The 13,543-nt window shown below is 42.4% G+C and overlaps 1 protein-coding gene across 3 annotated transcripts in view; it reads left to right on the top strand.

Annotated features, from left to right (window-relative positions):
• Positions 1-12,457, top strand: part of BAIAP2L2 (BAI1 associated protein 2 like 2) — a 92,316-nt gene extending 79,859 nt beyond the window's left edge. For all 3 annotated transcript variants that reach the window (XM_029590154.1, XM_029590155.1, XM_029590156.1), the window contains 2 exons: positions 7,465-7,496; positions 11,404-12,457. In XM_029590154.1, coding sequence (XP_029446014.1) covers positions 7,465-7,496; positions 11,404-11,479 — 108 coding nt within the window. In that variant the 3' untranslated portion in view covers positions 11,480-12,457. The remainder of the gene's footprint in view (positions 1-7,464; positions 7,497-11,403) is intronic.
• Positions 12,458-13,543: the final 1,086 nt, after the last annotated feature.

The following is a 13,543-nucleotide window of genomic DNA, read 5'->3' as shown; positions in this document are numbered from 1 at the left end:
ACTACCATCTGCCCCAGAATTGGCAAAGCTGTTTATATGGCATATCTTTCACCTGCATGGCATGCCAAAGCATATCCTCTTGATAGAGGTGTACAGTTCTCAGCTAAGTTCTGGAGAGCTCTTTGTAAGTCTAAAGAATGCGATATTTGTTTAGACCTGACATCAGCATGCCATCTACAATCAAATGGTCAAACTGAAAGAACGAACCGTACACTTAAACAGTTCCTCCGCTCCTACGTCAACTCCAGACAAAGTGACTGGGCAGAGTTGCTTCCCTGGGCCAAGTTCATCCTGAATTCGCACCCATCAACCGCTACTGGATCAACACCATTCCAGATAGTGAGTGGCCATCACCCATTACCTCCGCTACCAATTCCCTTGTCAGTTTCATCTCCAGCACCCCAGGCTTTGGCTGAAGAACTCCATCATCTCTGGGAACAAACCAAAGGCCCTTTACAGAAGGCAGGACAACGGGCCAAGAAATGTTATGACACTCATCACAGAGCAGCACCTCAATTCCAACCAGGAGACAAGGTATGGTTCAGTACCAAATTCATCTGTCTCAAGCTGCCATCTGTTCGATTCGCTCCATGCTACATTGGGCCTTTCTCCATTCTCCGCCACCTGGGACCTGTAACTTACAGCTTGCAACTACCCACTTCCATGAAGATACACAACGCCTTCCACATATCTCTCTTGAAGCCACTCATCCTCTCCGCGTTTTCAAAAAAGGCTCTGGACCCGCAGCCTCTTACTGCTGAAGAGGACATTACGTATCAAGTAGATGACAATTTGGATATATGCAAACATGGAAAGCAATGGGAATACCTCATATCCTGGGAAGGATATGGGCTGGAAGAAAATAGTTGGGAGCCTGCTAATAATATCCTTGACAAGGAGCCAATTTGACAATTTCATCTAACTCATCCAAGGAAGCCAAAACCCCCTGGGTGGGGCCCTAAGAAGGGGGGTACTGTTGTGCCCGTCAGTCTCAGATGGCTGCGACTTCTGCTGCTCACCTCTCTATTCCCTGCACCAGTGATTCTCAGAGCCATGGCGGCATCAGCTTGCAGACGCCGCCTTCCTCGGTGTCCCCAGGATGGCGTGGGCGATCCTGTCCGCCATCTTGAACCAGGGATTACCTAGGGCGCACGCGCCAGGCCCTCTCTTATTCACGTCATGGCAAGAACCTCGGGGGCATCCCCTCTGCATGACGTCACCCGCCAGTGTATTTAATCCATCCAGCCTATGCTTCCTACGAGTTAGCAAAGACTTCCTTCCTGCTTATTCCACTCCTCTTGGAGACGTTTCGCTTCGCTACTCTGAACTCATTCCTGAACTCCTGGACTTAGAATGCCTTAGGTACCCGCTCCTCAGGGGCCTTGTCATGTTCTGGCTATCCGCTCCTCGGAGGGCCTTCCTGCCTGGAGAATCCATCTATCCTTGTTTGGGATCCTGCCTAGTTCAGCCTTGTGAGTACGCTTCTCGTTTCTAACAGCTTGCTCACGGAACCACTGGTGCACCTCGTGCCTCGGGCCACTACTGTGCTCATCTCAGCTGCCTTCTTTTACACATCGGAGTGAGTACCATCATCTACCTTGCTCCACTGACCTCCTGCACCTCTCTGATCTACTAATCAGTGATTCTCGGTGTACCCCGCGCTGTGGGCCACTACAAGATCTACTCTGAGAGGTGTGTCATCGGGAGAGGAGTTCCTGGCGTACCCTGCTCTGCGGGCCTCTACCAGGGATGATATCATTGAGCAACCTCACTACTCTGGACTGTGTCTTCATTCCACTCTGTGGGTATTACCCTCGTCCCAATCTAATAAAGTCTCCTACTTCTGTGTCTGTCTCAGCCGAGGCTACGCCTATCATAGTGAGTCCCCACAGGGCTCCTTCCTGTGAGTGGAGTCAGCTCTCACTACAATCCAGGGTTCACAACCACACCAGATTATAACATTAATACATTACATCCCGGTCATAATGTAATATATAGAGAAAATTATTTTCTGTTTTTCAAGATTTTATGTAAGAATTTAATATTAAATCCAGCTGATATAAAGAGAGCCATTAAAAAAATTTTTTTTACTAGTGATGTAATGAATGACATACATTGTTTCACTTTAATACAAACTTATTGAAATTAACTTTTTTTTTTTTACACTGTTTTTCATGGCTGTCATGATTCAAAAGAGCAATATCAGTCAAAATGAAAATGCTTCCGTTTCAGTGGGCTTATGCCCAAGGGAGACATTAATTTGATCATGTAAGAAGTTAGTGTGGCACTGCAGTTGTGCACAATACAATGGCCTTAACACGTTAAAATTCTCATTGCAATTTCATCTTTGATGCTGTTGGAGAAAAACGTCAGTGTGTATTGCGATCGTGCCTCTTCTCTCCCATCGCTCCACTCTCTCTACCTGGGATGTGACTCCTTTCGGCTCTGACGGATATATGCAGCCACAGCTTCTCTCCGCCTCTTGGTCCCAATTCCCCTGGGCTGGCCTGACGCTCTGGATCCACCATGTTCCTGATGACGTAAGGGCGCACGCACGCGCTCCAGACTTTGTACCAGCAAGGGCGCGAACCTCGGGGGTGTCCCCCATAGTGACGTCATCCATTTGTACTTTAAAAGGTCTTTGTTTGCTAACCTCTAACGAGTTAGCAAGGAACTCCAACAGGACTTGCTTCGGCAGTCCACGATACTTGCAACAATGATCCGAGTCAGCAAGGGGAAGTCTTCTCCATTGCTCGGCCTTTTCAAACTTACCAGGAGTACCCGCTTCACGTGTAATCCCAAAATTATTGATACCTTTCAATTGTTCTTTAAGGACTTATACACGGGAAAGGAGGCATGTTCTCTGGATGTTCTGAGGGAATACTTGGGAAGGATTAAATTGCCTAAGATCACAGACCCACAACATGAATGACTGAGGGCTCCGCTGAATATAGCGGTAAAGTCACTGCTGCTGGGCAAACGCCTGGGGCCAGATGGCTTTTCGCTCGATTTTTATAACAAAAATGTTCAGATATTGCTCTGCCAATGGCTAGGACATTTGATCATCTAAAAGATGACCCACAATGCCCACACAGACTAACAGAGGCCACTATAGTGTTGATTCATAAAAAGGGCAGAGAGGAAATAGACCCGGGGTCTTATAGACCTATTCTGCTGTTAAATGCAAATATTAAAGTCCTAGCGAAGGTCTTGCAACTTAGATTGGAAAACATCATTCCTCAATTAGTGAAGAACGATCAAACAGAATGTGTTAAGGGGCGATTGTCCACGGTTAACTCTAGGAAGGCTTTTCAAATTATTTCTCTTGCTCATAGTCAGAAGGTGCCAGGATTGGTGGTAGTATTGGATGTTGAAAAGGCCTTTGTCAGGTTACACTGGTCTTTTCTTCTTGAAGTGTTGCATACTTTTCACCTTCATCCAGCATTTGTTGAATGAGTTTGGGCTCTATATATGCACCTGGAGGCACGAGTTTTGACTAACAGACTAGTGTCTCAGACCTTTCCGATTAAGCAAGGTACTAGGCAAGGATGCCCGCTTTTACTGCTTTTGTTTGTTATCTATAGAAATATTGGCTCAGGTTATTCGTGTGGACTCTGAGATAGAGGGATTCCGTTTTTTTGGATGACAACATAAAATATACTTGTATGTTGATGGCATATTTTATATCTCACCCTTGTTAATAACTCAGCATCTAAAGTTATTAGAGTATGGAATGGTTTCAGGGTATAAGGTTAATTTTCAGAAGTCAGAGCTTTTCTTGGGGGAGGGGAGGGGAAATTAACTGAGCAAATGATTCCAGAGTGTCTGAGGAATCTCCAGGTGGCTAGGGATGGCTTCAATTGTTTGGATATCTTCATTTTGCGTAACTGGTTGGATTTATATAAGAAGAATTATGCACCAGTTTATAACAAGATACTTGAGGATTTGCATCAATGGTCTGGAATTATGGTTACTTGGGCAAGTAGAATCAGGATACTTGAAATTAACATCTTATCCAGAGTTATTTATCTCTTTTAGCATTTCCCGATAGATTTGCCATGGACATTTTTTGGCAACTTAAACGGGCACCTGTCATGTTTTATTTGGCAGGGCAAAGCCCCATGAGTGAACTGGAGCATGCTGTGGCAAACCAAAAAAGGGGGAGGAATGGCCCTCCCTAGTCTCCTGGGACATTATTGCACTCTTGCCAGGTATGCCCCCACATCACTGCAGATTAGGAGGATCACTCGCTCACGCCCAAGAGTGACGCATAAACTTAGAGTGTGGAGAGGGCTGTGTAAGGCAATGGGGATCTCCATGAATGTTCGCAGACCGATGACTGTTATGGAAAAATCTCTTTCTCTCAATAGCTACATTTCTTGTAGATTTCCACAGCTGGTGGGAGGTGGGCCTTCAGTTTTTGGGTCAAATGTGGAACATGGAGGGGCCATGCTCGTTTGAGGATTTGCAATTAGAATTTGTTCTGCTGAAGAGACTAAAGGGAGCTATGATAAGCTGAGGGCCCAGTTAAGTAGGACAGAGAGAATGGCAAGGAATATAAGGATGCCGACTTGAGTGGAACAAGTGTTCCTGTCCTCCGGGGTGTATTAGAAAGAGATTTCAATTTTATATCAGGCAATTACTTTGACATATGAAGAGCAGGTGAATAGCACAGTGGAATACTGAGCTGGGAATAAATATAACGGATAGGGATTGGGATGGTATTTGGAAAAGAGTGCACAAGATTTCTTTATGTAGTCGCTGTGTTGAACTAATGTATGAGTTACTAAGAAGAATTTACAGATATCCATTGTATTTTGTTAAATTCTCCCTGGGAGCCTTTCCCTTGTGTTGGAGGGGCTGTGGGGCAGATGGGTCGCATTTTCACATATGGTGGGCATGTCCCTTGGTACAAAGTTTCTGGAAGGATGTGGAATCCAAAATAGAAGAAATAATGGGACATCCAGTGAATCTCCCTCCAGCATTATGTCTTCTTGGGCTTTGGGAGAATACGTCTTTAGCGAGTTCCCTGCGTAAATTAGTAAGCTCCTTATTCACACTGCTAAGTTCACGATAGCAGCATACTGGAAGTCACAACCTTTAATTTCTGATTGGCACAAACAAATTCACGATTTAGTGGTCATTGAAAAGCTGACCTATGCCCTGTGAAAGAAGTCATTCTTATATAATAAAGTGTAGCAGCTCTATTGGAGATATGAGGGTTGCAGGGGGGGGGGGGGGGGGAGAGCCTTCAATGTAGAGGTCTACTGATGTCCCTTACGAAGAATAGGGGGGCATGGACCGTCTCTGTGGAGGGTGGTATATGTACTTTAATTGTAGGTTTACAAGCCTGTTAATGATTGCTATTTTCCTGGCTATATTATGTATTATTGAAACATAGAAACAAAGAAAAGATGGCAGAAAAGAACTGATGATCCATCCATTCTGCCCAGCCAGCTTCCCACGGTAGTATCTGCCACGCCGTGCAGGTTACTCCCATGTATCCGTCAGTGCTGCTTGACATGCTTTGCTTATGGCCGTAGAAGCAGTCCTATGTTTTTTTTCCCTTAATTGTCTGCACATCAGTACCCCAGACTGTAAAAAAAAAAGTCATGGCTCTTGTTGGTTGTCTCTGTATCCAAATTCCTCTTCTTTCCACCCCTCACTCCACTTTTTTTTAAAGCAGAGAGCAATGTTGCAGTAGCACCTAAAGCATAAAGGCTTATTGGTTAAGGGTAGTAATCCCATGCCTTCTGCTAAGGGTAGTAACTGCTGCTATGTGCAGGTTACCCCCCAGGCTTATCAATTCCCCAGACCATAAAAGTCAGGGCCCTCGGTTGCTGTCTGAACCCAATACCCCTTTTTCCCTGCCATTGAAGTAGAGAGCAATATCTGAGTTGCATCAAAAGTATGAAGGTTTATAGGTTAAGTGTGGTAATCGCAAGTTACCCCCATGCACACTTTCTTCGTTTCCTTTGGGACTTGGCCGAAGAAGCAGTCCTGTACTTTTTCCCTTATGTCTGCATATCAGCATCCCAGACCATGGAAGTTGGGGCCCTCTGTTGTCGTTTGAAACCAATTTCTCTTTTCCCCTCTGCCGTCCAAGTGGGGAGCAATGTTGCAGTTGCATTAAAAGCATCAAAGCATATTGGCTGAGGGTAGTAATCTCCATGCTTTCTTCTAACGATAGTAACAGCCATATTAGCAAGTTATCTGTCTGTTTTTTAAATAGTAAAAAAAAAAATATAGTACCTGAAAAATCATAATCAAAAAGGCAATAGTCTCTTTGCCCATGACAAATCCCTTAGTTGTTGTTCTCCCAACTGATACAGTGTCCAACTTTAGAATTCCTTTCCCTTGGAGGGTTGGGTAACGTTTCTCAAGTTCCAGCATGAAACAAGTGCTGTAAAGATGACAAAGCCCTGTGTTCAAAAATAAATCCTCCAAAACAGATACTCCAACAGCCTCTGCAAATTTTTCAGAGTTTCAAAACTCCAAAATTTCCGACCTTTGCTATAGACTGGCAGAAAGGCAAAAGATCCAGAACCCAGCCCTTCATGATACCAGGGGTTTGTCCTTCTCTCAGGAAACTGTTCAAAATCCAAAACTTCATGAAAAAAAATACTTCCAAAATACTCCCAGACTTCTCTGCTCTCAAAATCTGCACTTGTCTCTGTCAGAATCTCCAACTCGCCTTGATCAATCCTTGGGGAGGTAAGATCCAGGTCAATGCTCAGGGGGAAATTTATAGCCTTGAGGCACACAAAAGTGGGGGAGAGAACAGAGGGAGGACCCCAGAATTACCAAAGCCCCTAGATGAATACAGGACAAGATATCAGTGACAGGCAAAGCCTGGTCGCACAAGGGTAAAAGAGAGTTATGAGGGCCGGCCTGGTGGCAGCGCTGTGTACCAATGTGCAGGAAGCTTGGGTTACTTCCTGGGCCTGGCTCCTGATCCTCATGCAGGCTGAAGCTGGAGAAGCTGCCGAGGGAAGGGAGTCCCAACTCTTGGTACAACAGCACCACCTATTGGCTGTCCCAAGCATGCCTGTATTCTGGTCTGTGCCCCTCAGCCTGAGGACTGGATTGGAGGACAGAGGGGAGAAAATGAGGAGAATTCTCCAGTAGTTCTAAATGAAGGCTCCTTAACTTGGTTAGGATAGGTTTTGGTTGCCCTGGAAACCCAAAGGAGAAGGGGGAAGCTGTAAGGCCAAATAAGTTATGATTAAAAAAAAAACCAACCAATCATGTTTGATATCAGAATTTGTATTTTACCAGCATTATGATATATTAAGTTGTGAGGGGTTTTTTGTTACCTCTGCAACATCTGTTGGACCCTTGAGTGACTTGACCTTTATCTTAAACCTCACCAAGGCATTTTGCATTAAATGGAAGTGGGCTTTCAGTGGAAAATTAGGTTTTGGTTAATTTGTTTTTTTTATCTTTTTTTAAAATTTATTCCAGAAATCAACACATCCCCCTGAACTGTTCCCCAGGTAAGACTATCGATCCTTGGGATCTCTAAGGGGGGGAGGGGAAGGGAGAAAGCATACCAGATTCTTCTACACGCAGCATAGGAAAGATAGGCAGGCATTTACACAATACAATTTTATGTAACATCTTTCATACCAAAAGTACTTCAAACTGCTTTACAATCAAATTGAATAAATATGCAAGGTACAATAAAATACAGTGTATCTTTTAACAAGGGAGAAAAGGTGGATGTTGAGATGGCACGTGAAGAGAGGTAAAGCGTTGGTAAGGTGATATGTATTGTATATACGATGCCACCTGACAACTAGCCTATTTTTAACATTCACAAGCCATACATTTCCAGATGAAACTCCATCATCACCATATGAAAACCATTGAAATAATATGAAATTCTATCCTGATCATATGTCTCACACGTCAAAAAATTCGTATTATTTGGTCTCAAAGTTAGTCTTTACAGGTTCTCACTGGAGCGTTTTTCAACTAAAAGGACCGCTGTGGTTTTTTGAAGATTTCTTTCTGAAAATGACCCCTATAATCATCTAGCACATGAGGCTGTGATTTTAGAAATAGCAACTATGAAAAATCAGTCCTTTTTAATATGAATAGTAAGACTGGAGAATTAGAATGCATGGCACGATATGAGGATATAGACATAATAGGCATCTCAGAAATGTGGTGGAAGGATAACCAATGGGACAATGTGATAGGATATAAATTATACCGTCATGACAGCGTAGATCAAATTGGTGGAGAGCTGGCACTATATGTAAAAGATGGCATAGAGTCAAGCACAATAAAAATCTGGAAGGAAACAAAATGGATTGTGGAATCTTTATGGATACTGCTTATCCTTGGGCACAAGCAACATGGAATCTATCTATTCTTTGGGGTCCTGCCAGGTACTTATGACTTGGATTTGGCCACTGTTAGATACAGCACCCTGGGTTTGATGCACCCTTGGTCTGACCCAGTATGGCAGTTCTTATGTTCTTATTGAAATCCTCAGATCAGTGTATGGCAGTGGTCAAAAAAGCAAATAGAACTTTAGAAATGATCTGAAAAGGAATGGAGAATAAAATGGAAAATATATTGTCTTTGTATCAATTCATGGTGCAACTGCACCTTGAGTATTGTGTGCAGTTCTGGTCGCCCCATCTCAAAAATGGAACTAGAAAAGGTGCAGAGAAGGTCAACAAAAATAATAAAGGAGATGGAATGGCTCCCCTATGATGAGAGACTACACAGGTTAAGAACATAAGAAGTTGTCATACTGGGTCAGACCGAGGGGCAATCAAACCCAGCATCCTGCTTCAGCAGTGGCCAATCCAGGATACAAGTACCTGGCAAGTAAACAAATATTAAATAGATCCCATGTTACTAATGCTAAACATTAAGGTTAAGGCTCTTCAACTCTGAAAAGAGACAGCTAAGAAGGGGACATGATGGAAGTTTATAAAATTATGAGCGGGGTGGAAGGGTAAACAAAGGACAATTATTTACCCTTTCAAATAACACTAAAATATGGGGACACTCCAGGAAACTAACAACCAGTGGATTTAAAACAAATCATAGAAAGTACCTTTTCATTCAGCGCACGATCAAGCTGTGGAATCTGTTGCCAAATGATCAAGATCAAGGCGACGAGCATAGCGGGGTTTCAAAGAGGTTTGGACAAGTTTCTGGATGAAAAGTCCATAAAACATTATTAGGCAGGCAGACTAAAGAAAACTATTGCTTTCCCTGGGTGTGAGCTCAAAGAAAGGGATCAACTTTTGGGATCTGCTGGCCACTGTTGGAGACAGGAAGCTGGGCTCGAGGGAGCTTGGTCTAACCCAGCTCGGTACTTCTTACGTTCTTATTTTAATGTGGTTCAGCAAATCTGAGGAAGTGTGATTAAAAAAGGCATAACAAAATAATTATTGGTCACCTTAATATGGCTGGAATTGAAATACCCATTAAGGATGTTGTAACAGTATTGGGTGTCAAAATTGATTCCAGCTGAACAATAGTGAGTCAAAATCTTCTTTTTACTTTTTGAGATACATTGGATGATAGAAGTCGTTTCTGAAGTACACAGACTTTGCTACATGCTTTTATTCTTACTAGAGAAGACTACTGCAATATGTTTATACTTATGTCTATCCCTAGGCATGGTTAAACATTTCTAGTTGTTGCAAAATATGGTGACGAAGCTAATCTTAGGTTTTAAGAAATCTGACCATGCCTTACCATTGCTTATTAAACTTCACGGGCTCCCCTATTCCTTTCTTGGATCAAATTTAAAAATGTGTGCTTCGTTTTCAAAGCATTACATAGGGGGCCAACCAAAATATCTATTCGACCTTTTGACCCTATTTCAACCAACAAGAGAGCTTTGATCAATTGCTCGAGATCTGTTAGGGCTCCATCATCTGTAGAGATTAGGCTGGAATTTACAAGGTGCATTTCCTTTTCATTTCAAGCCCCTTCAGGGTCGGATTTAGGCATAGTCCAGAAGATACGCATGTGCCAAGAGTGCCAAATTCGGAAAGTGCCCATAAACTAGAACTTCCCATGCTGCTTTCTGATTTCTGAAAAAAAAAATTTCACAAAAAAAAAGTACCCAGGTGAAATAAATACCAACAAAAGATAACCAAAGACAGAGCTATATTATAAAGAGACCATCATATAATGTGGTATATTGATTTGTTAAATAGTTCCGCAAAGAAGTGCTGGAACATTCAGGACAATTGATTTCCCCTTTTTTTTCATAATCATGGGTCTCAAATGTACACAAAAATCTATAGTTTTTCTTTATACATAAGAAAGTGCTTCTTTTTCCTTTTTTGTCATTTACTAATAAAATCCTCATAAAAAACAATCACTTATCTTGCAAAATGCCGACAAATATGTCCACTTTTCTTATTTCTTTCCAAAGCACAATTGGTAACCCTCCCCATCCCTGATCTTCTGCCTATGGGTGCCATAATCTTAAATCCGGCCCTGAGTTACCTTTAGCTATCCGGCAGGAAGCGAACTATCCAGTGTTCAGAAAATTGTTAAAGCACGGTTGTCCAGCTAGGCCTTTGATAACCAGTAATCATTTTACTATTTCATTTAGTAGTTTAAAATGGTGGTCTGTTTGTTGCTCTAGATCTGCTTAGGTTTTATGTGATTATATTTATTTTTGTATTTTATTGAAATTTTAGTGTTATGATTCTAACTAGACATTTTTATTTTTTAGAATAATTTGATGTTTTACTAATTTTTTTAGTATTTTTTTCTGTTGAATGATATTTCTCATATTGTAAAGTGCTTTAATTATTATAGAAAGGTGGTATAGGAAGAGGAACAAATAAACTAAATGATGAAATTTTGGCTTCCAGTGCTGCTGCATTCCTACTGTGGCATCAGTGCAACTCCATATATGGAAGCGCATGCCTGCTGTGGCATCAGTGCAACTCCATATATGGAAGTGCATGCCTGCTGTGGCATCCGTGTAGCTCCATATATGGAAGTGCATGCCTGCAGTGATCCCATTGTTGCAGTAGCATGTTAAAAAAATATATTTTTGATTGAGGACTGATTTAAAATACAGATGCTGTTTCTAAAATCACAATTTCCCATGCCAAGAGATTTTTATTTTATAGATTAGTGTTGTTTATTAACAGAAATATTATTTTTAAAAAATGCATAATGGCTCCTTCCCCTTTAAACTACAAAAATGCCATAAGTAATAATAGGATGGTGACTGAGTTAATTTGCTAATGTTTATGTACATTTTTTGCATGGGTAATTTGAAATGCATGTGTGGCTTCTTGATATTTATTGAATAACAGCCAGGAAGAGCTGTGAATACCTCAAGGAATAATATAAAATAGAGAATATATGTTACAGTTTTTCTGATATAACTTTTTGCCTCTGCAGGGGCACCAATCCATTTGCCACAGTGAAGCTTCGTCCCACTGTCACTAATGACCGGTCGGCACCACTGATCCGATGAATCCACGTCTTATGGATCATGGAATAGCAGGACAGGAATGGGGCCCTCCTGACTTTAGAGTGATGGCTCCTAAACCTTGTCCTAATGACCCCCACAGCCAGTTGGGTTTTTGGGATATTCACAAGAAATATACTTCGGAGACTCGGTATATGCATGTGGCCCCTGTTTCACTGGCTAGTAGGTCTTAGGGGCTCACAGGGGAGCGCAGGGGCCATGCTCTGACCCATGCTCCTGGATTCTTTTCCCGACAGGGGGTAAGGTAAAAGCCTTTCAAGGCTCTTAGGCTACCTTGATCGCAGATGTAAATTCACAGCAAGGGACACCTTGGAATAGTGCACTTCAGTACAGAAACTTTGCCAGTAGGCATCCCAGTCTGGCAGTCTGGGCAGCCTGAGCAGCATGGGATGAACTCCCCTCTTCTCGTGGTTCCTTCTACTCTCAAGATCCTCCTCAGAGCCCAAGGAAATCTCCTTGGTCCCAGGGGCTGGGAGTCCCAGCCACACTCTCAGGACAGGAGATGGAGGAAACAGAGTGGCCTCATGAGTTTCGTTAAAGCTTCCACTCCCTGAAAGACCCCTCCCAGTGAGGAGCGTCAGAGAAAACCATACATTGCTGCTGTCTCTGGCCTCTTACATTCAGGGGCAGTGAAGACTCTGACGGGTATAGTAAGGGACACTACGGTGACGCTCTGTGGGCATCTGAAAACCCGGCTGTGGGGTCCTCAGGACAGGTTTAGGAAGCCCTACTCTAAAACAAGCATGGCACGAGGAACAGATCCAAACTAAATCCACAAATGTTCTAATTGTTTCTGGGTTGTTGGGTTTGTTTGTTTGTTTTTTTAGTAAATAAAAACAAACATGTTCTGAGCCAATGTTCCTTGGCTCTGCGTTTTGCCAGCATAAGATGTTTCACAGATCGACCAAAAAAAAAGTGACCAAAAAAACAAGATAGATTAAAAAAAAAAAAGAGTAGTGCAAACATTAAAATGTTATTGTAAGAAGCGATAATAATAAAAACAAGTTTTGAGTGTCAAGCGTGTTGCTGTAACCTCCTCATTCACCACCGAGAGGAGAAACAGAGCAGTCAAGAGTGGGTAGAGACTACTGAGATAGAAGGTGTTTTGATCCACTTTTTTTTAATTTGGAGATTTTTTTCATCCTGAATCTCTTGCTTATGGTTTTTGGAGAAGAAAGGTTTCCTACCCTTTACGGGGAAGGAGTATTGGACATTGATTCAGTGAGAGGAGAAAGAGCTAGAAAAGTTTACATCCTGGATAAAGATGATATGGCTTTTGGAATTATGATTTTTCTTTTGTTAGTCACGATTTTTGCAGTATTAGCATGGATTCTTTTATTTAAGTTAAAGTAAATTCTTTTCGTTAAACAACACCATTGCCTCCTCGCTGTGGTTTTTGGGTGCTAGCCCTCTATTATCTACAGTGAGTATTTTTGAGTCAGTGACTGGGAGGTGGATGAGATTGACTGTTTCTAGATCATTCATCACAGCACCAAGGGCCATGGGGGTTTAAACATCCTCTCCCTCGAGTGAACCCTGGCATCCCAGGAGGTATTTGAGCAGTGTGAAGGCAGAGAACATGAGAGGACGGGGGCGTTCTGGGAATTGTGCAGCTCCTTCATTCAGTCTCTGTGACAGTGGTGTGGAGCAACAAAATAAAAACTAATACCAACCTTGGGGTTGTTGTTTTTTTTTTTTGCCATTAATAAGAGAAAAGGCACTGCAGGTTTGGGCAATATTTTTAAAGCATACCTGGCAAGTTGTTACACACATTGTGCCTGGATTAAAACCATTATTTTTACATTGGATTTTGAAGCGGCTCCCCAGTCATGTTTGGATTAGTGTCGCATGTGGCATCATACAGAATGGCAACCGATTTGGTCGTTTATTGACCAGTACATTATGCATGATATAGCACACCCACTGAACAAACAACATTTCGTTCTGCGTGATGTCATTTGTGGCCCTGTTTAAAACCTGGCTTCGGCCAGGACATCGGAGGATTCGAAGAGATGTGGGGAAAAAAATTTCAAAATCAACCGGAAAGTC

Source organism: Rhinatrema bivittatum, chromosome 2 (assembly GCF_901001135.1).
Source record: "Rhinatrema bivittatum chromosome 2, aRhiBiv1.1, whole genome shotgun sequence".
Lineage (NCBI taxonomy): Eukaryota > Metazoa > Chordata > Amphibia > Gymnophiona > Rhinatrematidae > Rhinatrema > Rhinatrema bivittatum.
Note: the sequence above shows the minus strand (reverse complement) of the source record. Positions and strands in the feature narration are given on the sequence as shown.